The sequence below is a fragment of the Malaya genurostris genome, chromosome 2, assembly GCF_030247185.1.
Source record: "Malaya genurostris strain Urasoe2022 chromosome 2, Malgen_1.1, whole genome shotgun sequence".
In the NCBI taxonomy this organism is placed as follows: domain Eukaryota; kingdom Metazoa; phylum Arthropoda; class Insecta; order Diptera; family Culicidae; genus Malaya; species Malaya genurostris.
The window spans coordinates 322,016,366-322,040,926 of NC_080571.1; the positions used below are offsets into that span (position 1 = coordinate 322,016,366).

Here is a 24,561-nt window from a genome sequence, read left to right on the forward strand (position 1 = left end):
GCAGCTTCACATTTCACGACCCAATCAGAAGCAACATACTTTTTGCAAGCATGGCGCCCTCAGGCGAATCCACATCGAATCTTGTACATACAAGTAAAAGAGAAAAATGTCACATTCGCCACTCGAGCCAATTAGTTCTGACCCATACATTAACATCATATGTTGAATGCAGCCCGCTTGATGAGATCTAAATCGGAACTTCAAAATCAGCTGATTGCCACATAAATGAACAATTAGTAATGCCATCGTTTTATGGTTTAGTTGGTTTGTTGCACGAAAATTATAGATTTTTGAATCGATTCTCTCACAATAACTTGTCGGTTTACCTGAAATACAGCAGATAGTGTTTTGTGACATCAAGTGAAGGTAATTTTCACAATTTGAGAGTCGCGATGAGTATCAAAACATCACAGTGTTCGGGGCCCGAAATGCGAGAAACTTAACCCAGTTTCCACCCTAACTGCTGTCAAATCGTTTGTTTGAAGCTAGTTTCGAACCTAGTATCAATGTTGTTGAACTGAAAATCGAGTCAGTTTCGAACCTGGTTTTTGTATCACGTTTGCTCAAATCCTCGTTTTTATTTTGCGAAACCAACACAGTTTCGTGAAAAGTATTTGTTTGATGAAACTACCCTGGTGTCGTATCCTTTGCGATTCGTCTCAATTTCACAAGACATCTTTCTCCAGCAACTGTTCTTGAATCACTACTCGATTTTTATTTTCCATATTTCTAATATCTCTGTCATTGTTTTCAAATATAGCTTCGATTCTCTTAGTCGAACGTAGTAAAGCTACCAAGTTTACTCCATCGTAAGAAAACTTAGCATTTCACATTCATTCTAATAAATTTTATAACCCTTCTGATATACACTACATATCTTCACACCTCTACTCTATTAGTAAATATGTTACATATTTTTATAATCAAATCTTGCATGCTAATTATTATTTGGAACATAAATTGTTTTATAGATACAAACAACCCAAGCCACTAAAAAGTCGTCGACCAAAAGCTGCAGAGTATTTAAAATAATCCACTTTCAAATCCATTAAAAGTTTACTTGATTTTGGCATAAACTTTTCGTTGTTTAAAGGTACAGGTGGAACCTCGAATAACTTGACAATACGAACAAGCAAAGTTCTGCGAGAACTCGGTGTTTAAAATGTTCGACAAATATTTGGCAATTTAGAAGTACAGAACAAGTTCCAAATGAGTAGTATGAATGGAACTAGCTGAACAATCTATTCCAGATACTGCTTAGAGATTCACTCAATCGCATCGTGTGATCTTTCAAGTGTTATTAAAAAAAAGGTAATTATAATGTTTTTCCTGAACCTTGTAGCCTGCCTGAGCCCAATGTTGCAAATATTCTTCGTGTAACTAATTCATTCACGCATCCTTGCTGTGATTATACTGCCTTCGAATATGCCAGTCTCGAACAACGTTGAACTATTCACTGCTCGAAAGAGAGAAGGGTGCAAAAGGAATAAGCAATAATCGTAGAGAACCCGAATATACTAATCTATTCTTCGCTGCTGGTATACATCGTGCATGTTCGTTTTATACATTCGTTTGTCATTCGTTCATTTATTTTATTCTTCGAATTTATTCGAATAGCGTCACGGCGAAGATCGTTGGTTTCCATTCTTCGCTAAGCATTTTTTATCTTATAAATTCATCATATCTCGTTCGATAGCAGTAATGGGAGAATGCTGGAATATGGTTCATCACATACACATAAGACTATGGTAATAGTGCGGGGGGAAACATCTTAATTTGCATGTTTCAAAGACAGCACGAACGATCATCGCGAATTAGGTTTGGCGATGATCGCTGTATGATCGTTCGATATTCGCGTTAAGTCATTTGGGGGTATGTCCAATGCGAATAACAACTGCAAGGAATAGATATTCGTGCAAGTAACGAAGCAGCGTCGGCTTCGTTCGTGCCCGAATATACGGACAAGTTCGAATACCAGAACGATTATCGAACAAAGGCGAAGGAAAGCGAGCGATGATCATAGACATTCGTTGTATTTTTGATATTCGAGCAACATTGCCTGAGCCAACTCGTTTCTTTGATTCGAACATTTAGTAACTTGAGAATTCGCACTAAAATCAGAGCAATTTCAAATAAATTGTGGATTTTCACATGAAATCAAACGTAAGTCATCAGATTCATGTTCTCTCGATCGAGTTCAAACGAGAATTCGTTCGAATCGTGTCCTCTCGCACGAATCTCAACAAAAATCCATTTCCATTCGTGTCCTCTCGCACGAAACATAAATCCACACGACTCGTGTCCTCTCGCACGAATCCCAACATAAATCCATTTAATTCATATCTTAATAAATCTATTCGATTCGTACCATCTCGCTCGAATTCTATTTCAAATATAGCTTCGATTCTCTTAGTCGAACGTAGTAAAGCTACCAAGTTTACTCCATCGTAAGAATACTTAGCATTTCACATTCATTCTAATAAATTTTATAACCCTTCTGATATACACTACACCTGGGTCAGTTTCAGTTTGCTTCAAACGAAAACGATATAAGCTGACAGTGTGTGGTAGAACCCAGATATGCCAAGTCTGCAGATTTGCCAGTAATTCTGCACATTTCTTATAAAGTGCTATAAACTTTTCTGCAGACTTTTCAAAATTGAGTTTTTGCAGACTTTCGTCAAAATTTACAGACTTTTGAAATGGAAGCTCCGTTTTTTTTAGTTTACCAGGCTTTTGCAAGCCTACTTGAAAATATAAAATTTACCTGCCATCTCTGGGTAGAATTAAACATATAGAAATAACTTTTTCAACACTTTCAATTATTTATATATTGAACAATCCAATCAGCGTGGTCACCACGAGATAGCGTTATGGTGATTGTTTTGACATATCCCATGCATTTAGAAAAATTTTTGACGAATTTTTCAATTTACTTGAGTTTGAAAGAATGCAGATGCAAAACCTTACAAATAGGGGTAAGAAAAACGATTATTCACGTGTTGCCATCAAACATATGATTTCAAATTGTCCTATACTCTTGACAATCTCGGATGAAATTTGAAATTTTCAGTTCACATACAGATTTGATTTAGATGATAAAACATGAGTAAATAGACTAGTCATAAAACTTTTGATCATAATTTATCAATTAATCTTAAAATCCAACCCAAAAAACAAAGAATATCCCAGATATGAAAACAGTACCCAACCTCACTTCTTCGAATTTGGTATTTCATGTTACGATTTCTCCATAAATATCAATCAAACATACCACGGAAAGTTACTGAATCATTATTGATCGATTTTTTTACCATATTTTCATACGTTTTTGTATGTTAGTATTCGATTCATAAGAAAAAAAAATAAAAATCATGGATTTTGTTCGAATCTTCAAGCAAAATATGAAAATTATCACCATCGCTTAGTTCAAAGCTCGCCACTCGGGCAGCGCAGCGATCGCAAAAGAGTTGGTTGGATTCTTCAATAGTTAATAGTGATAGATAAATAGAGATTCAATTAATGACGATATTTTCGTATACTACACACAGAGGAAAACTATTGTAAGCATATCCAAATGTGGGACTTGACGTGTCCAAATTTGGGAATAGCCAATATTACGTCGTGCCTTCGTGAAAGTAGTCCAAAGAATGACGGAACTCTCCGATTCCCGCTCAGACGATCGAAATCTAACCACAAACGAATTTCCAGACATGACACTCACGATCTTTTTCTGGCGCACATCACGGTCCTCCATGAAACTGGCAACAATGGTGATAAACTGGTTGCACTGTTGAGTTCCCATCATCACATTTTTAACACAAATGTCAAACCGTGAGAACCTTTCGATTCGTTAGCTCATTTGTATTTATTGAGATTTTTAGTACACTTAATATATTGTTTGTTTGTTTAATAGCGAGAGGACAGATTACAGAAGGTATGAATTATACCAGTTAAGTGGGAGTTACATTGTATACTTTTCGCGTTGGAAGTAAAGGTAGCTCGGAAAGCTCGGAATTCCAAGTGCCAAAACAGTAGATTTCCGACATTCCATTATGTACTACGAAAACAGTCAGAGTAGATTGCATAAATATTAAAAAATCAAAATCTACGGTTGACGAGTATATGGCAGAAATGAGCATGATGACCTGGCTTTGGATGCCTATTTTTCGTGCTTTTCCGTTTGTTTCGTTTTCGTTTTAACAATTTAATTATGGTATCGAAATGAGTGACAATGTTGACATTTGATTCTGCCCTACTCATGGCACACTTTAATTGAAATGATAATGCAATTAATCTCGCGCTCCACCAAGCGGTGAGTGCGGTCATTTTAGAAAGTACCGGGTACGAACCAGAATTTTTTAAATTATTGTAGGCACATACATGTCTTTATTATTTATCTTTGATCTAACTCTCTTCATTTTTTCTCACTCTTTTCCTCCTTTTGTGGTGAAACGCATCGAGTGTGCGTTTTGTTCTTCTTCTTTTTTTTCTTCTTTCATAGTTGCCAGTTATATTTTTTAATTTCCGTGCCAGAAGATGTGTGCAGTGCTGGGAAATTAGACTATGTATGTCACCGATATTCTTACTTAATTCATTATCACTACAGGACTTACAGAACGATTTATTTTATTGAAAGTGTGACAAAGAAAATCTGGTTTGAAATGCTTGAAATGGAAAAAAAGATAATTATTTTTTCTAAGTGGATAAGTTTGTTCCATTGAAATTTTGATAAAAATAACTAATATTTTATTTGTGCGATCCTGTCAATTTTTTGAAAAACTATTTCACAGTATATTCATTTTAAAATATCAGTTTCAGATGAACGAACATTAGATAAAGTTACCAATTTTAGTGCTTTGAATTTACAAACTTTTTATTTATTCGACCAGTTCTTCTGTCAAATTTAAAACTGGTCAACGATGCCGTTCTATTTTTTGTATATTTGAAACACGAGTAAAACACTGCTGGGGCTGCCAGTTTTTCTTATCATAAAATTCAGATTTAAATTTTGTAACTGGCATAAATTATGCATCTAGGACTAGAACACTACTGAATATGCCCTAAAGGCCGGTATTCTGAGTTGAAATTTTAAATTCGTTTTTCGTCAAATCATTTTGCGAAAAATAATCTAGAGAAGTGATCACCAGTGTTATATTGCACCGTGCCCTGATCGGTTCTTTATTCTTTTTCATTTTCCATCATTACACAGTCGTTCGCTTCGCAATCAACAAGAGAAGTCTGAATGTTAATTTACCGGATCGCAAGGCTGGAGTGACTAGGGATTTGGAACTTTCCGTTTCGGAATCCAGTGTAAAACTGGCGTCAAAGGTCGAATCAGGATAAGAAGCTCTGCGATGTCAGGAACAATTTTGGAAAATCTCAGTGGCAAAAAGCTGAGTATACTTGTATCTTGCTTGCTGGTTTTGCAGTTTCTTTGCTTCCTGCTGGGTGGTCTAATTGGTATGTACGAGTTCAAAAAAATACTTATTCATTTAATTTCTATATTATGCGTGATAATCATGGCAAAGAACAAGCTATTAAGGAAAATTGAAAAGAGCATATTTTCGGGGTTTGTTTTAAAAATGGCGTCTCGACGCTCAACCTTTGTTTACATTATCGCCGTGTTTATTAGCTGTTAGTGTAAGAAAAGCCGGGAAGCTTTTCATGTATTGTTTTTAATTTTTTTAGCTCCGGTCCCAGCCAGTGTGCAAACGATTCTTGGAACTATTTGCAAGGATGTTCCCGGTTCGCATAACGATACCAATATCTGGTTGTATTCTCGTGGTGATGACCACTGTCAGAGTTTGGACCATCTGGATATCAACAACCATGACCTGAAGATGGCGAATCAGATAGTGTTTGTGTTTCAAATGCCTCTTCCTCGGGAAGGTCGTCAATTGGACTATTCTCGCTGGCAACAGAATCTGATAGGTGTCCTGCAAACAGACATTGCTTATGATGCCAATATATTACTCAAACCACACTCTAAAATGACAATCGATGCACGTTTAGCCTATCGGAACAAGGGAGATCTCGATCAAAACTGGAAGTATCTTGCTTCGTCGTTAGAAACGCGAGACTTGGACTGTATAGCGGACAATGTGACTGATGAGTATTTGTACAATTGTAACGCCATTCCACTTTTTGAACTTGGTTCCCTTCATCACGACTACTATTTGTTGAACGTAAGACTGCCAGTCGATAGCGATATGAAAATGAATCTTGAAATCGGACACATTCAGGATGTACACCTGTCAGTTATTTATCAGAACGGAGGTTTCACTAAAGTTTGGGTGTCCCTAAAAACCGTCTTCCTTCCATTCATCGTCATCATCATGGCTTGGTTTTGGCAGCGCGTTCACTTGCTTCAACGTAAACCGGCACTTTTGGAATATATGTTACTGGCTTTGGGTAGTGCCCTAACGATTCTTAATCTGCCACTGGAATATCTAACACTGGTATTCGATATGCCATTTATGCTGCTAGTAAGTGATATGCGACAAGGGATATTTTACGCATGCTTACTCTCATTCTGGTTGGTCTTCGCTGGTGAACATATGTTAATTCAAGAAACTGGCGAAAAATCTACACTTAAATCGTATTGGAAACATTTAAGTGCTGTGGCTGTCGGATGTGTGTCCTTGTTTCTGTTCGACATTTGCGAACGTGGAGTACAGCTTCGAAATCCATTCTATTCAATTTGGGTTTCACGATTTGGATCTAAAGTGGCGGTAAGTGAATGTTATTCCTTTACATTTTAGATTTATCATTTTTTTATTACAGCTTGGATTCATCATCCTAGCAGGTATTTCCGCTGGGCTGTATTTCTTCTTTTTATGCTTCATGGTTTGGAAAGTCTTCTGCAATATCAATATCAAACGAACCTCTCTGCCATCGATGTCCTCCGCTCGTCGTTTGCATTACGAAGGAATAATCTATCGCTTCCAATTCCTAATGTTGGCTACATTGTTGTGTGCTGCGCTGACCGTGATCGGATTTATCATTGGGCAAGTTTCCGAAGGTCGCTGGAAATGGGACGAAAACATTGACCTTGAATATACCTCTGCCTTCTTCACCGGCGTGTACGGAATGTGGAACATCTACATCTTTGCTCTGATCATTTTGTACTCCCCTAGTCATAAGAAATGGCCGGCGAACGAAACTACTGGTAAATTACAATCGTTCGTAATAATACTTGTATGTGTTTGCTAATGCAATATTTTATTAATGTTACAGAAAACATCATCAGCGAAGAGATCGAGTTTAGTAATCTTCCATCCGACTCAAACCCAAGTGAAATCTCCTCTTTAACGCAATTCGCCCGAAAAGCAGCTCTAGACTGAACAAGTATGGATATTCTAATACAAAATATATTGTATCCCTTTCTGACAGCTTTACCCTTTTTCGTTCGTTTGTCATATTGTTCTGTTAATGTAGTATAAGCGACCATGTTTCGCTTGCCAATAGTAACAGTATTATGATAACCTACATATACAGTAAATAAGTTGTGTTCGATGTCAGCTGAATGTGATTAACAGTAAAAATGATCAACGTAAACATTTCAGTATTAATCGGTGTCATAATTAGAATTTTACTGCTCGTACATTTACAGGCATTTGTAGACTTTACCATTTTTATGTGTAATAACTTATAAAACTACTTTAACCAGCACATAATAAAGCAATCTTTTATCAGAACTTCTCCGTAGCAATTGTATTATTTAATTATTTGAGAAAAACTTTGCATAACTCACTACAGCTTGCAGAAGAAAATGTACAAATTTAAGTTACAACAGCAGCGCGATTTGAACTTCTGATGGCTAATGAGGGCATGATTGGGTGCTACCGCCACCCGTGGTAGTAGCAGAATGAGAGGATGCAAGCGAACAAGGAACTCCCACGATGGCCCATCAGCGAGACAAGCGCTTGACACAGGCTTAGCAAGTAAACCGCCGAATTATTACGAATAGTCAAAAGAGAAATACGAAATTACCGGTAACGATCTAAGCGACAAGATAAGGACTATAATTGGGACCTCCGACCAGAAACTGTAAATAGCTTAGCTACCCATGGTGCGATCGAGTATTGCATGACGAACTTCAACCTCGCTGCACTGCGCTTTCAAAATTTCGAAGAACGAGATTCTACCGCAGGAAAGGATAGAAGTCGTATATCCGTCGACCACAGACTTACGATCCGACTATAACTTCAGAAGTATTGCGAATAAACATTATATATTTATTGACTCCAAAGCCGCGTAGGACACAATTGATCGACACCCACTGAGGCAAATAATGCACGAATACGCTTTTTCAAATAAACTTACGCGACTGGACAAAGGAACGTTCGAGTATCTGTGAACAAAGCTAATAAAAATATCTTTCATCGATTCAAATTATACGAAATTGACGAAAAAAATGTCACTTCAAACTCCGCTAGTAAACGACAAAAGCGGAATAGCAATTTCAAAATTGTGTTCTATTTTCGTTTGCCCTTTCATTAATTTTCGGTTTTCAGTGAAAGTCGTATACTGTGCAGTATCGATATTCTGCAGATGCTTCGAGAATCTGTAATGACATAAAACGATATACAATGTTTTCATCGGTTGGTGTTATTTCTGTAGTAGTTTTGGATTCCAAATAAGTTCTAGGGTGTAATAACTTTGATTTATCATTTTTAAGACTCTTGTATGTATGTGTGTATGTGTGAAGCCACCATCAGTTCAAGGCATTACCAATGTATGCGGGTAGACTTACAGTAGATCCGAATTTGATTATCAGATAGCTTTCATATAATTGCTGTTAAGAAGGCCAAAATGGGGTTTGAGGACCCGGCGCCTTCCAGCAAGAACATCCGGCCATATAATAAAGAATTTCGCTGTACCAGCTTAAACCCGCCTGATGGTTTGTTTGTCAGAAGGGTGCGTCTTACTCATTTCAGACCTTCAAGGAGAAACACAAAGCTTCCCCCGCGTGACTCAGGTTGGCAATCCACTCCATCATCCAGTCATTCACTTGTAAGATACCCTGATGCACTCCCTGTCCCTCCCCGTTGTCAATATAATTGAGCATAATACAATATAATATAATATAATATAATGTAATATAATATAATATAATATAAAGAATATAATATAATAAAATACAATATAATAAATCACATCCAAGCTAGTACAAACTTTTTTAAAAAGCTGTGTAAAGCATACAAGTGAAAATCCATTAAAAATCGCCGTTGCACACGACTTTGCACGTATGAATGTCTGTTGGATATCTGTTCTCTGGGATATAACATAATAAAAAATTATATAATATAATATAAGATGATATAACACAGCATAATATAATATAATTTAGCACAATATAACATAACATAATACAATATAACACAATACTTATACTTATAATATAATATAATGTAATACAATATAATATGATATAATGCAATGCAGTATAATACCATACAACATTGTATATAATAAGATAATATATGAAATAATATGCTATGATACAATCTATAACAGTTGCTTTCGCAGTGTAAGTTATGCTCTTTTTTCGTCGTAGTTTTGCAGGAAATATAAAATTTTCTTTTTTTATAATAATAATAATAATAAAAATAACAACAACAACAATATATAATACAATGTAATATAATTCAATTCAATATATAACAAATAATGCAACAAACAACCTGTTGCAATATACTATGATATAGCACTTTAGGATGAGCTTCAAACTACAATCCATTTCGCACCCTCTCGTTCTGCTACTAACGCAGAAGGCGATAGCACCCAGTCGACGCCGTTCTATTGACCAAATGTCATCATAGACACTCAGGGAGGCATGAGATAGGAACTTATGAGGACTTAGTTATCTCACCAATTGACGACCATTTATCATTTTTAAGACTCTTCATAACAAAACGTCACAGATTATAAAAATAATTGTTATATACACAACATGGACTGTTTTATGAGTTGATACCCTAATTAATGCGACATAGCTGTAAGAGTATAGTTGAAGATGTATATACAATATAGACTGACTGGTTCAGTGTTTATAGAACTACCATAGTTCGACGTGAACATTTCAAAAGGGCCTTAAAACAATTGATAGATTCTCTTTGTTTACTTTCTCTTTCGATTATATCTGCGTTATTACGCAATTGTTCGTTACATGTATGATACTATTATAAAGCTGGAGATATTTTCTTTCATTCTATATGCAAATTTGGTAAGTGAACGTGAAAATTTAGTTGTTATTAATAGAAGAGAAAGTAAACAAAGAGAATCTCTCATTGGTTTATGTGCCCTTATGAAATGTTCACGTCGAGTTGACGTGTGCTCATGATTGTAAGAAAAGAAATCCTTTTAAAAGTACACATTTAACAGTTGGCGACGAGGATTAAAAACATTTTGAATATATAAAATTATATTGTGAAAATAATAATTGTGAATACAGTTGTGACATAAGTAGTTGTATATTCTGTCGAAGGGATTTGTACAAGCTGAAAAGGCACATCAGTGGTAATTTGTTTACAATTTGATATTTGGTCGCGGTTGGGTTATTTTGCACCAATCTTGTGTATTCTAATTACATTGTTTAATTTTTAGTGCGTGGATGGGTGAATAATTCACAATTTTGTTAGGACGATAGCGTGGAGGTTTCTTTGCTTCGCCGTAATTAACATAATTAACTATCAAATATTTAAATTAATTTTAAATTACTATCAAAAGCATCAACTTTAGTCAAGATTTTCCTGTAGATTTTTCCCAAGTGGCAAGTGAGACGCGATTAGACGAATTTTTACAAGTTGTTCATTTTATACAGAATGGTTGGCCAGCAAGAATAGACGAACTTAATGCGCACATACTCAAATCCTATGGATTTAGAATTTGTTGGAAATTGCTTATTATATCAGGACAGAGTGTTGATTCCAAAATCCAAGCATAGCGGGATTTTGAAATTATTACACGCCAACAATTCTGGAGTTGTAAAAATGAAACAATTAGCGCGGAGGTCAGTGTTTTGGTTCGGAATTAACTCAGACATTGAGAAATATGTCGGTCTTTGCGAATCTTGCAGGAAAATGGCTGTTGTTCCCAAACCAGAAGTAGTTTATTTATTTATTTATTTATTTATTTATTTATTTATATATTTTAATCAACAGACAAACTAAAGTCCTAATGATTATTTCTAAGAATATTCAAAAAATTCGCTTTTATTCTGCTACGAGGAAAATGGAAATCGAATCCCATCGATACGCCATTGAAGGTTCGCTGCAATCCAATAACGGCACCGTTGATTCCGTAGTTAGTACGACGTAGAGGCATTCTGAGGAGGTTGTTGTTGCGAAGAGCTCTAGAACGAACGTTGATGTTGATTTCACTAAGTAGTGCAGGGCAATCAATATTGTTCGTCAAAATATCGGCAATCAGCATTGCACGGAACAGATCTCGGCGTACTTGTAGAGTATCGAGTCCGATGAGCATCGCACGGCTTTCATAACTAGGCAGCTGGTGAGGGTTATTCCAGGGCAAACGACGAAGAGCGAAACGAACGAATCTGCGCTGTATTGATTCAAGTCTTAAAGCTCCATTATGAAAGTGAGGGTTCCATACTGACGAACAATATTCGAGTGTTGACCGTACAAGCGAGCAGTAGAGAGATTTCAAACAATATATATCTGTGAATTGCTTGGCGGTTCTCATGACAAATCCTAGACAACGAGAAGCTTTTGCCACGATGTACGAAATATGCTGCTTGTAATTCAATTGTTCGTCGAGAAGAACGCCAAGATCTTTGACACAATTGACTCTATCAATCACTGATCCTCGAAGACAATAATTGAAACGAATTGGTGTTTTTTTTCGTGTGAAGGTGATAATCGAGCATTTGCTGATATTTAGCGACATTTTATTAATTTCACACCACTCGGAGAAAATTTCAAGCTCACTTTGAAGGAGACAGGCATCTTCAAGAGTCTTGATAATTTGGAATAACTTTAGGTCGTCCGCGAAAGATAATCGTGCACCTTTCAATGAAAAGTTCACGTCGTTGAAATACAGTAGAAATATCAGTGGTCCGAGATGACTGCCTTGTGGAATACCAGAAAAAGCAAAAAACTCCTTGGAAACATTTTCATTGATCTTAACCGCCAGCCGTCGATTGCAAAGATACGATTGAATCCACCGAAGAATGTTGGAACCGAAGCCCAGTCTGTCCAATTTGGCAATAGTGATAGCGTGATTAATTTTATCAAAAGCAGCAGAGAGATCCGTGTAGACAACGTCCGTTTGATGACCTTTAGACATAGCATCCGTTATAAACGTCGTGAAAGTTAGTAAGTTAGTGGCCGTTGAGCGTTTCGGCATGAACCCGTGTTGAGTTTCAACGATGTACTGCTTGCAGTGATTAAAAATAGGTTCCAAAACGATAAGCTCAAACAATTTAGGAATGGCGCTAAGAGCGGTGATACCACGGTAATTGTCGACGTTCTTCTTGTCTCCTTTTTTGTGCACAGGAAACATATAAGCAGATTTCCAGATATCAGGAAATACTCCAGTCATGAGTGACAGTCGGAACAGAAGACATAGAGGTACTATAATACCACTAGAGCATCGCTTCAAAATAACTGCCGGGATACCGTCGGGTCCAGCAGAGTATGAAGACTTCATTTTTGCGATTGCTGTTTTTACGGAACTTGCGCTTATGTTCATTGAATTCATTGACTGTCCCAAAACGGGAACGTTAAGTGCCGCCTGGGTGATTTGGGAAGGTGCTAAGATTTCTCTAGAAAATATCTCAGAGAATTTTCTCATGAACATTTCGCAAATTTCCTGCATGCTAGAACTTGTCTGTTCATTGTAAAACATAGATGAAGGAAGATCTGACTCCTTCCTTTGCTCGTTAACGTGCTTCCAGAATGATTTTGGATTAGACTTTAATCTCCTCTGTACACAGCGTAAATAGTTGGCATAGCAACGTTCAGCTGTCTTTTTGTAAACTTTGTTGATTTCTACGTAGTTTCGCCGGAGCAACAAACCTCCGTTCTTAGAATATTTCTTTAGTGCTGTCCTTTTTAAACTTTTCAGTCGTCGTAGTTCTACGGTTTGCCACGGTACTTGTTCGGGTGGCTTACTAATTTGTTTAGGGACATATTGGTCAATAGCATACATCAGAACGTTGGAAAATGTTTGAGCTGCAAGATTAACATCGCCATTGTCAAGAATTTCACTCCAGTCAATGCTTGTAAGAAATGCAATAATACTATTGTGGTCAGCTCTTTTAAAATTATATCTGACGATGTGAGATATCTTGCAATTGTTCAACGATCGATTCCATTCAAGCCCAATGTGCAGAGGAGGATGATGCCTAACGGACTTCACCAGAGGAGAGGGTGCTGCGCTGATTTTAGGTGCACAGTCCGAGTTGCTTGAAAAACATAGATCGAGGATTCTATTGTGCTCATTTTTAACGTGATTTACTTGACGCAGTAAATTAAAACTGTACCGGTCAAGCAAGTTGATAATACCAGCGTGAAACGAGGAATGCATTGGATCTGCAAACAGAAAACCATCGGAAGCTGTGAGCCATTTCAGGCTTGGAAAGTTGAAATCACCGACGATAAGTATTTCATCTGCCGGATGCATATGGGCAGCAATGACATCTTCTAATGACTGAATATGCGAGTCAATCAATGATAAATCGCGAGTCCGATTCGGTGGAATATAAACCACACAGAGAAACAACGAACAGTCGCTCAGTTTAATTTGCACCCATACCTGCTCGACACAACTCCCAGATGCGCTAATAATTAGCCGTCCTTTCAAGCGGCGGTGAATAGCAACGAGCACGTCACCACCGAAACTCTTCGAACTGTTGCATGGGTTACGATCGCCACGGAAAACTTCATAATTGGTGCCAAATGCTTGCGTAGAGAGGGTACTATCACTCAGCCAAGTTTCCGTTAACGCGATAATATCAAAACATTCATCCGAACAAGCCAGTAAGTAATCGGTCAGGCATGTATTCATACCGCCGACGTTTTGGTAATACAATAGAACCGATTGCGGGCTGGAAGCAGGAAAGAAGTCAATGCCGGTATTGTCCAAACGTTTTGTATACTTGCCGGCGGTGGCGGGTTGGAAGACCTCATCACCGATCTCGCACACAGGACCGGGACGTCTGATAAGCGCTGGCTGCAATGGCTCGACTGTAGCGAGCGGGTCAGAGGCTTCCATAAAACCAACTGCGGTGCGTCCCGGTGTCTGGATTGAAAAAATCGAACTGGAACCGGAAAACGAATCAGCACAAGCAAAACTAGAAATTGACAAATACTTGCCAAGGTGGAAAGTTTGGAAGCCCCCTTCACCACATCCGCCCGCAGGACCGGGACGACTGAAGAACGCTGGCTGCGGCGGCAGGACTGGGTCGGAGGGGTCGGAGGCTTCCACATTGCCATCAACAGTGCGTCCCAGTGTTCTGCATTCAGTTATTGCTGGACAGCTACGTCCGTTACTTCCGTTAATGTAGGCGTTGGAGACGAATTCGCAGGAGTAAGGTTCCGAAATTTTTGAGTAGACTTTTCCTCGAATTCTCGAAAATATATACCTTGTGGCCAAGTTGCTGGATCCAAAGCAACGGATTCCAAAGCAGGATCGAGGCCAACTTTAAACGAGACAAACGTCATGTTGCTAATGTCAGAACCTTTGGCAACCAACTTGACTACCACTGGATCCTGAGTCATTCCCAAATTGGCACGTACCATAGCGGAAATGTCATTGTTGGTGACATCCGGGCGAATGCGTGACAAATACAACCAAAATTTATCAATTGGTTGTTCACACACTGGAACACAAACGACACTTTCCCCTATTTGTTTCGACCCGGTTTGACACGCAAAACCTTCGAGATCAGGTCCGCGAGGCCTCTTGGCTGGACGACGATATTCAGAGGATGGCCAGGGCCGATTGAACGGTTTAGGTGCTTGTGGTGTTGGCTTGGACAACGATTTGATCTCGCTTTGTAGGCCGTTTATTGCTACCGTGAGTGACATCAATGGAGACTTTTCATCTGCCGCTTTTGTAATAGATCGAAGATGTGAATTCTCGAATAAATTCGCACAGTCATCACACATCCAAAAGAGATTTTTACGATGCGTAGTGAAATAGCCCAAAAGAGCACGGGAGACACCAGAACATGCCATATGAAACATACGACCGCAGTATCCACGACAGACAACTGAGTCGATGCCGGTGATAACCTGGCAGCACTTGGCACAATTCTTCTCCATGCTTATCTCAACGGCAGGAAAGCGCCTTTAACTAGGCTTCACACAGAACAGGGGTATGCGGGGAGCTTGATCGAGTCGGTTGCTTATTGTTCAAATCGCAGCACAGCGTATAGCACTAGGCACAGAACGAAAGAATGCAAATCACTATCCGATTTACAGCTGACGGCCAAAAACAACACTTTAAACCGGTTCAGACAGCAAACGGTCAATCACTCATCAAAAACTTAAGCGAAACGATTACGTAGAAACAACTTAAAAACGCATAAAATACGGACCGAAAATCACAACAAACTTAAATTGAACAGTGTTCCCAAATACCAAAATAGTTTCTGCGTGGATTCATACAAAAAGACCTTTCAACAAAATTCATGCCGATTTTTTCCATTTTGAGCACACATTTTTACTTATAGTTGACAGTTACTCGAAGTAGATAGAAATTGAATGGATGAAACATGGTACTGATGCGAGGAAAGTTTTGAAGAAATTTGTGGGAGTATTTGCTAGATTTGGTTTACCGGATGTAGTGAGGACTGATGCTGGCCCTCCGTTCAATTCCTGCGATTTTATAACTTTTCTGGAGAGGAAAGGGGTTAAGGTTTTAAAAAGTCCTCCATATAATCCACCTAGCAATGGACAAGCAGAGCGATCTGTCAGGATCGTAAAGGATGTTTTGAAACGGTTCATGTTGGATTACTCAGTTAAGAAATTGGAAATTGAGGACCAAATAAATTTAATTCTTATTAACTACAGAAATACTTGTTTGTCCTCAGATGGCAAATTTCCATCAGAGAATATTTTTTCTTTTAAACCAAAAATGTTGATTGATTTGTTAAATCCTAAGAATCACAACAAACAATATTTAGCTGAACCAAAACTACCTAATAATAGACCAAATATTACTGAACAGTTTCAACCCATTGAACCGATAGATATACGTAATATGGGAGATTGGATTTTTTATAAAAATCATAACTCACAAGATTTCTCCAGATGGATAAAGGCTCAATTTATAAGAAATATATCCAACAATTTATTTCAGATTGTGACTGGAAACGTTCGGCTCACAGTTCATCGAAATCAACTAAAGGTGCCCCATAAAAAACAGCTAAGGCGCGTGGAATTTTGATTCCTTACGCTAGCATAAGTAGGAGAGATGGCGGTACGGAATGTAAAAGCGCCAGTCGTAAGCGAAACTTTCGTGGAACGCCGAGCGATGATGAGGAGATTTTCCGTGGTTTTAGAGCAAAAATTGAAAAGAATTTTATTTATTTTAAAAGCTAACGTTTTGATCTTTATTGAAATCTTTTATTTAATTATTGGTTATTTTTGACAGATCGGTGGTTATTTTCCGACACTAAAAAATATCTTGCAATGCAAATTCTAATATTAATTCTATAGTTGAAATTATTTCTAGTGGCCGCAGTTTTAGTTAAATTTAACTACTCGACACAATATAACCACTCAAGTGTCAGATTTCAACCAAAAGTTAAAATTAACCGCGAGCGAAATGGTTCACAGCCTTAATGTTCACTCATATTTTTTCCACTTGAAAAAAATTTCATATCACTTATCCACTTGCCAACACATATCGTTCGAGGACAATTTCTCGTGGACTCGACAGATCGTGCAGTGTTCTGAAAGGCGCTCATAATTCTGGTCAACCAGGACTTACTCGATTATTCAATAATCGAGTATAATTTTGAAACTAATCGATTGAAATTTATTCGATTATCTGGGTTATTAATCGATTACTCGATTATTCATTCGATTATTACTATGGGATTTTTTTAATTATTCGATTAACTCAATAATCGAATATTAGTTTTAAGCTATTCGATTAAATATTACTCGATTATCAGGGTTATTAATCGATTACTCGATTAATCGATCGATATTACGGCATCCCTAATCACGTCTGATTCGAATTTTCGTCATTCGCTGGGAGAAAACCCACTTAGAAAAAAACGTTCAACGGTGGTCCTTCATTGGTCCAATACGTTGGATCATTGGTCCAATGAAAGTCCAATCAATCGTTCAACGGGAGGCCAACACGGGACCTTCGTTTGCCGATTTTGAAACAGACCGTTGAACCGAATGCCATTTTTTTCGTTCAACAAACCCGGCAGACAGAGGTCCATTGTTGAGCCATTTTTAACATGAGGAGTTGGAGCCCCGTTGGACTAGTTTTACTGCAGAATTTCTGAAGTTTTCTCCACTTATTTGTTTAAACTAACAATACATACCTACACAATACTTCTACTTCACGTAGAATAACAACAAATTTTCTTTCTATGTAAAGGTAACACTTAATTTTCACACTATTTTTGCAAGAGAAAAAACAACAACAAACCGTTCCAGCAAATTGAACGAATATTTCGTGCAATATGTCGTTCAACAAACCAACAAAATTGAACGGCCTGCTGAGAGGGAATCCAAATCCGAAAAACTTAATCGTAAATTGAAAATTTATGTTGGTTTTTGAAATCCGATAATCCATTCAAATCCAGAAATTGACGCAAAAGAAAACAACCACTAAAAAAGTTACCGAAGCATTAGTTAGATCCATTTGCTTTACAGCAATTACCGAACGATCGGCAATCAATTCAGTTACCGAACGTTCAGCTGTTGAAAATTCGGTAAAAAATTATCGAATTCTGCGAAATTTTCTAAGTGTATACCCTTTGAAGAAGAACTACAAGCAAACCATAGCAAAGGAAGTATTAAAAGAACAAAATAGAAGACATTTCTTTTTCGATTACTATTATGACTAACTCTAGGTGAGTTCCGAATTCCCCAGAATATTTCAAAGTGAACGTTGATGGAAAGGAGACTTCGAACTACGAGTTACCGGAGCTAGTGATAATTTACAATCTTAGAAAAACGACCATTGTTGCAAAAGGTAAAAGCAGTTTTCTACGCAGTCGTTGAGCGGAAATTCAAAAGATAAATATCAGCTTGTTTGGAACATTTTTCTAAACAAACTGATGCTTTTTTCTTTAAGATTCTTCAAGCAGTAGCGGAGGAAACTGCGTTAGCGTTTTTCAACAATGGCTGTTTGCCTGTGATTGTGAGTAGAACCATAAGATAGATTACTCATACACCTGAGGGATGAGGATAATGCGACAGTTTCGTTCAGAACAATAATTCAAAAACAATTTAAGTAACGTTTTACTTTTTTTTCATTCTATTTTATACATCTTTTATTGTGAGTCAATTATAAATCTATTTAAAAACTCCATTATAAAAATTAAGAACATAATTTATTTCGCTCTTTTCTATGATTAATTTTTCAAGCAAAACCATAACATAGTTTTTTAATTGTATAATTCGGTGTTCAACTCTACTTGATAAGTTTGCTGAGCGAAAGCTAGCTTAAGATAAATACGTTTTTTATTTTATTTTACTAATATTTGTTCCACAAGTTTGCGAACAGGGTTGAAGAATAATTTTGACAATGCAGAAGATAATAGAAAATTGTGAACAATCTTCAACCTAACAAAAATCATAAGTTCTTAGCTGTTATCTGTCCTTTAAAGCGGCATCAATAAATAATTTCAGTGAGATTATATCTAACACCTTCTAAAAATACACATATTTCATTGCATTTAGAATCCGGTTACGTAAAAAACTGCTTACTAAGCGGAAACATTTAAAAGGTCTTATGTTCTGCTAGTACAAAATTTGTAAATTGTTTTCAGTACGGATAAAATATTTCGGGGAATCCATGTTCCTGCTTAGTTTAAGTACGGCTAATTATTGTCGCTCACGAGGGTTTATTGTTTCTGTCCCTATTCAAGTTTGCATTTATTCGTGTTCATTTTTTTGTTTGTTCCATTATACGAGGCTAATGGGAATCTCGTTACAAACCGAATTTTATACAAATTGGAAATTTTTTGAAAAAGATAATTCTAAACAGCAGCTTATTTAGAAGGACTTGCATTTAATTAAGTACGATTGTTTAGCTTTTTCTTCCATTTTTATGCTATATATGTCGTTTAGAGGATTTTCTCGTCGGGTGGGTTAGGGTATTTATGAATTTGGTTGGATTTGCTCTAAATTTGAAACGCCTTCATTTTTTGATATGTAGTTGTAATTCAGGATAAGGAAGAGTAATGCCATGATACAGTTTCATTGAAACTTGACTAAACGTTAGTTCCAACACTTTTCGAAACAGAAATGTTGGAAAGTTCTGTATGATATTGTATAACAACTTTTGCTTGCACTGATATTTAGTTTGTACCTAAGACGCCTTACCTTCCTCAAGAATTACTCTGCAGCAAACTTTAAAAACAAATGGAATCTCTTATTCTTTTACTTTCGCTACGTGCAATATGCTAACAAGTACCATCGTCTTTTGATCTATACTGGGAAGCTGACCTACACTAATGGTTCTTCCGTTCTGAGTTGTGGTGCTATAGAGAGCTCCCGAGAATACATTAGTCCTCTTTTATACCTTTCATCCCTGAACAAAAAAAAGTTTCTCTGCCATCCTTGCTATCGTTGTACAAACTAAAACAGTTATCGTAAAGATAAGAAAACACAGTGCAATAGATTAGTCCATCGACTTACACCGGATTGCACCGATTGTATAGTACACTGCTATTTAGAATACATAATTATCCTATGTAAAAAGCATTGCGTGCAGAAATAAATAAGTTACAATAACGAGTTCAGCGAGTCTATCTGGGAGTATCAAAGAGATGAATGTAGCAGGATGAATAGCATAGGAATCCGCTTCTCCAACGGCACCGCCACACAGTTCAGTACATTTGCGCATGTGAAAAAAAAATAACACCATTTGGCCGATAGTCTTACTTCCTGGTGATAAACGGTAATTGGGGTGCTAAAAAGCAGGCCACCACATACAAAATTCCGAAAAACAGATTAAGTTTGGCAGTTTGTCGCGGTACGCCTTGCATGGTCGATTCGTTTCGAAACTGTTTCTCGATTTTGAATGCCTGAGGTAGGGTCACCATAGGTATCAGGAAAGCACTCGAGTACTTCATTCCTAATACCACAAACAACACGTACGGTGTGAACAGCAGTAGGGCGTATAGTATGTAAGACAACGTCTTTCCTATCAGAATTGCCAACGTTACGATTCCCACCTTTTTGTCGGACTCCGCGTCGCGCGTGTTGTTGCTGTGTAGAATGGCTTCGGTATTGAGAGCAAGTGGAATGGCATAGTAGATGGTCATCCATTCCACGTGACCGGTTTGAGCCATGAAAGCGAACAGTACCGAAATCGGACCGAAAATGATAAGAATTAGCACATCACCCAGAGCAATGTATTTCAGTCCGATTCCACCGGTGTACAAGAAACTAGACGATAATCCTCCAAAGTATACCAGTGCCAGATGTTCCAGTTTGGCAGGTGAAAGATAAACCAGAAGAATGAATCCAAAGCAGCCGGCACAATACAGAAGCGCTCCGAGCGTAACAACCTGGAAAGATTGAATTTGATTATACATTCGACTATTTTCAAATAGCTGGATCTGAACTGACAAATGACTTCTAGCAAATATAGTGTAGTTTGTATGACCTGGCCAAAGGTCGATAATTTACTTAGAACAAATTTACAATTCGTTTTATAATAATTGCATATAGTACATAATTTTAGGGCACATCGTTTGAAAAGAAAATAGAATATGTAAATACATAACAGAACCCACCTCATCTTTACTCAGTATATGATCAACCAGGGTCCGGTCGTCCGATTTGCGGTTGTCGATGCCTTTCACAAAATCAAAGTAGGTATTTACGACATTTCCGGCACAGTGCACCGTAACAACGGTGAAAATCGTAAAAATAAACGACAAAAAATTGAACTCGTGAAAACCGACGGTCCGGTAGGCAAGCGTTGCTCCCAACAGTGTCGGTACCAGACTAGCCGACAGGGACCAGGGCCGCAAAGCCGACAGGTACGTTTTGATTTTCATCAACGGAGCTGCAACGGTTAATCAATTTACACAATGTAAACAAAAGGTGCATTGCAACCACCTACCGTCTTCTTTTCTGATGCATTCTTCTTTGCCATTGTCATTAGATTTGCTGTTTTCGGTCACTGAACAATTGCTATTCAATAAATGATTTTCCATTCCGACACTTTCATACAAAACTACAGTGACTGATATACAAATACTTTTACTTGCCCCACTCTGTGCGCGTCCCAGACTTGTCCCAGTTACCAGAATTTCCAGTCCCTTCCAGAAAAGATGTGCCGCTCGTTTTCTCCACTATCGTCTATCCTACAAGCGATCCCGTTTGATTGATGACTGCTCTCGTCGTAGCTGTTCCTGTTATTTCATTAGTCTTTCGAATTGAATTTCTGGTAACAATCCAGCGGATACATGCCAGGCGATATTAACACGTTGAGGGTTCTTTTATATGATTTCTGCGACCATCTGATTGCAAGTTAAATTATTCGTCCTCTTCTCTAACTAAAATTTTCACATAAAATCTCGGATCCGAATGAGATGCTGCCGATGGTTCTTCGCTGTATAATATATATTATATCGTTTGTTTGTCACGTCATCGAAAATCTTTGGTACGGGAACGGGAGCAGCTGTCAAATTTATACACTCAAAAAATCTACATGGTAATGTTACATTCAACATAATTTCAAATAATTTATTAATTTGTAGTCGGACGCCATAATTAAGTTCTGTTTTGCAACGACTAAATGAAAACAAAGATTGAAAGAGTCAAATGAATGGAAAAATCTCAGAAAATATGTTTTTTGGACAAAGATACGCTTAGAGGCAGGACTCGAACGTGCGTTCTTATGCACTCCAGGCATAAGCAATTGATCTTTTCCGCATGCCTCCATCTTAGAAAAAACATTCAACGGTGGTCCTTCGTTGATCCAATACGTTGGATCATTGTTCCAATGAAAGTCATTCAACGAGAGGCCAGCACGGGGCATTCGTTTGCCGATTTTGAAACAGACCGTTGTATCGAATACCATTTTAGAGAATACTAGACTACCCGCATAGCGTTTTGGCTACCTGGGCAGCCATGGCCACCAGACGGCTACCAAAATTGATTCAGTGACGGTTGTCAAATCCTATTTGACAAAACAATGTCGCCTGTATCTAAGTTAGCCGAGCGTTTTTATCTTCTCACCTTCGCTGAAAATGTCAAAGATTTCAATGTGGAAAAATCCTGGTGGATACGGTTGTATCGTTTGAGTTGTATAACTGCCAGCGGTGAGGCAGTTGGTCACCAGAATGTCTGCCAGCTATATTTTTCCAGCTGGCAGCGTTTAGTCAGCCGTCTGGCAGCCATGCGTATGCGGGTAGAGTTATGTTTATATTGGGTTTGAAAAAATTAATTTTTGACACCAGTGTGGTTTGATTGTATGGTATGAACGTAGCCTAACATATTGTTGACAACAACGCCACCAGAACAAAATGCGTCGGTTCCAGGAACCAGTTTCCATAGCAGTGGGTGTGGTAGACATACAACAGCACCGAGTTCGTACAGCATATCTCGAACAATGTTCTAATCCTAGCCGCCTTACGCTTCTCGTTTGCTTTCCATTTAATCACTGGGTAAAGGACTATTCACACATTTCAGTTCCGTGACGGTTCAGTGAAAGTGCCTTCAGTGCGCCGTCAGTGTTCTTTTTTATCGGTACCCTTCCGTTCCGTTTCCGTGCTGTTTCCGTTCCGGCACAGCCAATGCAATGACATACCGACTTCAGTGAAAATGAAAAATATCGGTGACGACGAATTTGAGTTTGCCGGACGGACGCGACACTGACGGCGAGCTGCACTGAAACGGCACTGTGCTGGATAGGTGTGAATGCGCGCATAGAAAACGAATGAAATAATATCAGTATCCGTGCACGGTGTTGTGCCGGCACTGAACCGGACCGGATATGTGTGAATAGTCCTTAAGAAAACATATTTATACTCGCTTATTGTTGGCCTCAAAACAAAACAATGTAGTATACAAAATTTGATTCTACTAAAACCTCCTTCTTAGAAATTCAAAATTTAAAAAAAATCAAGCCAAAATTCCATTTGTTTTCGTAACAGAATGAGCACGAGATCGATATCGAGTTGAAATCGACGATATCGATAATTTACAGTTTTGACAAAATCGATATATGGAGTTAAATGATATTATAATTTCATATTTTTATTCAGCTTCCGTAGCTTTTATTCAATGAGCGATATTGACTCTTTACTCAAGAATAAGTAAACTCAAAATTAGCTTCCTGCGCGTAGGCCTTCTATAGGTTGCAAAGTACTTATGGTTCTACTAACATTTTCAGGAAACAGTTGAAAAACGCAGAAGTATTTTGCTTTGCTATCGCTGAATAAATCGGTATAGAAGTAATAAATTTTAAAAAGGGTGAAACTCTTATACCACAGACTAACAGACAGGACACTCAAATTAGATTCTTCAATCATTTTCACGGTCATTTCGAATATTCCTTTATTTAGGACAGTACTCACATGTGTCATGATGGCGCCACGTTACCCTATCAAAAACATCCTGTCTGTCATCTAGACTGTGTTTATTTTTTTCATTTACCAACAGAGTTGCCATTCATACAATGTAATGTATTGATTTGTATACGTCCATGCGAATTTCATGCAGGATACAGATTTAATACATATTGCCAAAACTATATACATAATTGTGCCTACTTCTCATCCTCCAACGCCATACAAAATTGAACCCGTTTTGTTACAATATTTACTTGCTTCTGGTCTGCCGCCACTTAATTTCGGGTGAAAACTACCAACACAATAAAAAATAGTCTAGATTAACAACGTTGAGTCAAATAAATGGTTACCTTCAAACCAAATACAAATAATAATACCCCTAAGTCCCATACAAACGAACCGCCAATGTTTGGTTCACAGCCTGAACAAGTAAGCCTAGCAAATTACTCCCTTTCGTTGCGATAGTTTGAAAATGTGGAAGGAGATCGTTTCTGGCAACGCTTTATGCTAGTTGCTACGGCGCAAAACGAGTTTGTTTGTTTATGTTTTCCGTTGTTGTATTGCAACAAATTCAAAGATACTGTTGTAGACAGTGGCCGATATTTGTAACCGGAGGAATTAGCACCAAATAAAACGTACACTTTTTACGGAACAATAATTCGTGTCTCTCTTTATTGCGTAGTTAATTTATCTCTATGTTTGCATGTAAAGGTGGGAAGTTTTGCCAGGCGCCAAGATGCATTAGAAAAGGTAATCACAAAAGTGGTAAATATATAACAGCTCTTCCCCCCTGAAGTAAACGTATCAAA

The 24,561-nt window shown here is 37.8% G+C and overlaps 2 protein-coding genes across 3 annotated transcripts; one reads left to right on the top strand and one right to left on the bottom strand.

Annotated features, from left to right (window-relative positions):
• The first annotated feature begins 5,212 nt into the window (after positions 1–5,212).
• On the top strand, positions 5,213–7,704 carry LOC131431302 (protein wntless). 2 transcript variants are annotated; one of them, XM_058596922.1, is made up of 5 exons: positions 5,213–5,463; positions 5,692–6,734; positions 6,787–7,171; positions 7,240–7,350; positions 7,441–7,704. In XM_058596922.1, the coding sequence occupies exons 1-4, from the start codon at positions 5,358–5,360 to the stop codon at positions 7,344–7,346; spliced, it is 1,641 nt and encodes a 546-aa protein (XP_058452905.1). In that variant the 5' UTR covers positions 5,213–5,357; the 3' UTR covers positions 7,347–7,350; positions 7,441–7,704. The 2 variants fall into 2 exon arrangements, with proteins under 2 accessions (XP_058452905.1, XP_058452904.1); XM_058596921.1 differs by having other exon boundaries at positions 7,240–7,704.
• A 10,803-nt stretch (positions 7,705–18,507) lies between these two features.
• On the bottom strand, positions 18,508–21,808 carry LOC131431309 (ubiA prenyltransferase domain-containing protein 1 homolog). The gene is made up of 3 exons (XM_058596936.1): positions 21,298–21,808; positions 20,966–21,240; positions 18,508–20,737 (listed from the first exon to the last, which is right to left on the bottom strand). The coding sequence occupies exons 1-3, from the start codon at positions 21,389–21,391 to the stop codon at positions 20,105–20,107; spliced, it is 1,002 nt and encodes a 333-aa protein (XP_058452919.1). The 5' UTR covers positions 21,392–21,808; the 3' UTR covers positions 18,508–20,104.
• Between the last annotated feature and the right edge of the window lie 2,753 nt (positions 21,809–24,561).

Bases quoted from the DNA above. Each gene is read 5' to 3' on its own strand.
- LOC131431309 (XM_058596936.1), bottom strand. From the start codon at position 21,391: ATGGAAAATCATTTATTGAATAGCAATTGTTCAGTGACCGAAAACAGC. The intron at 21,241-21,297 runs GTAGGTGGTTGC...TAACCGTTGCAG, and splicing joins ATGCATCAGAAAAGAAGACG to CTCCGTTGATGAAAATCAAA. The intron at 20,738-20,965 runs GTGGGTTCTGTT...CAATCTTTCCAG, and splicing joins ATATACTGAGTAAAGATGAG to GTTGTTACGCTCGGAGCGCT.
- LOC131431302 (XM_058596921.1), top strand. From the start codon at position 5,358: ATGTCAGGAACAATTTTGGAAAATCTCAGTGGCAAAAAGCTGAGTATA. The intron at 6,735-6,786 runs GTAAGTGAATGT...TTTTTATTACAG, and splicing joins GATTTGGATCTAAAGTGGCG to CTTGGATTCATCATCCTAGC. The intron at 7,172-7,239 runs GTAAATTACAAT...TTAATGTTACAG, and splicing joins GCCGGCGAACGAAACTACTG to AAAACATCATCAGCGAAGAG.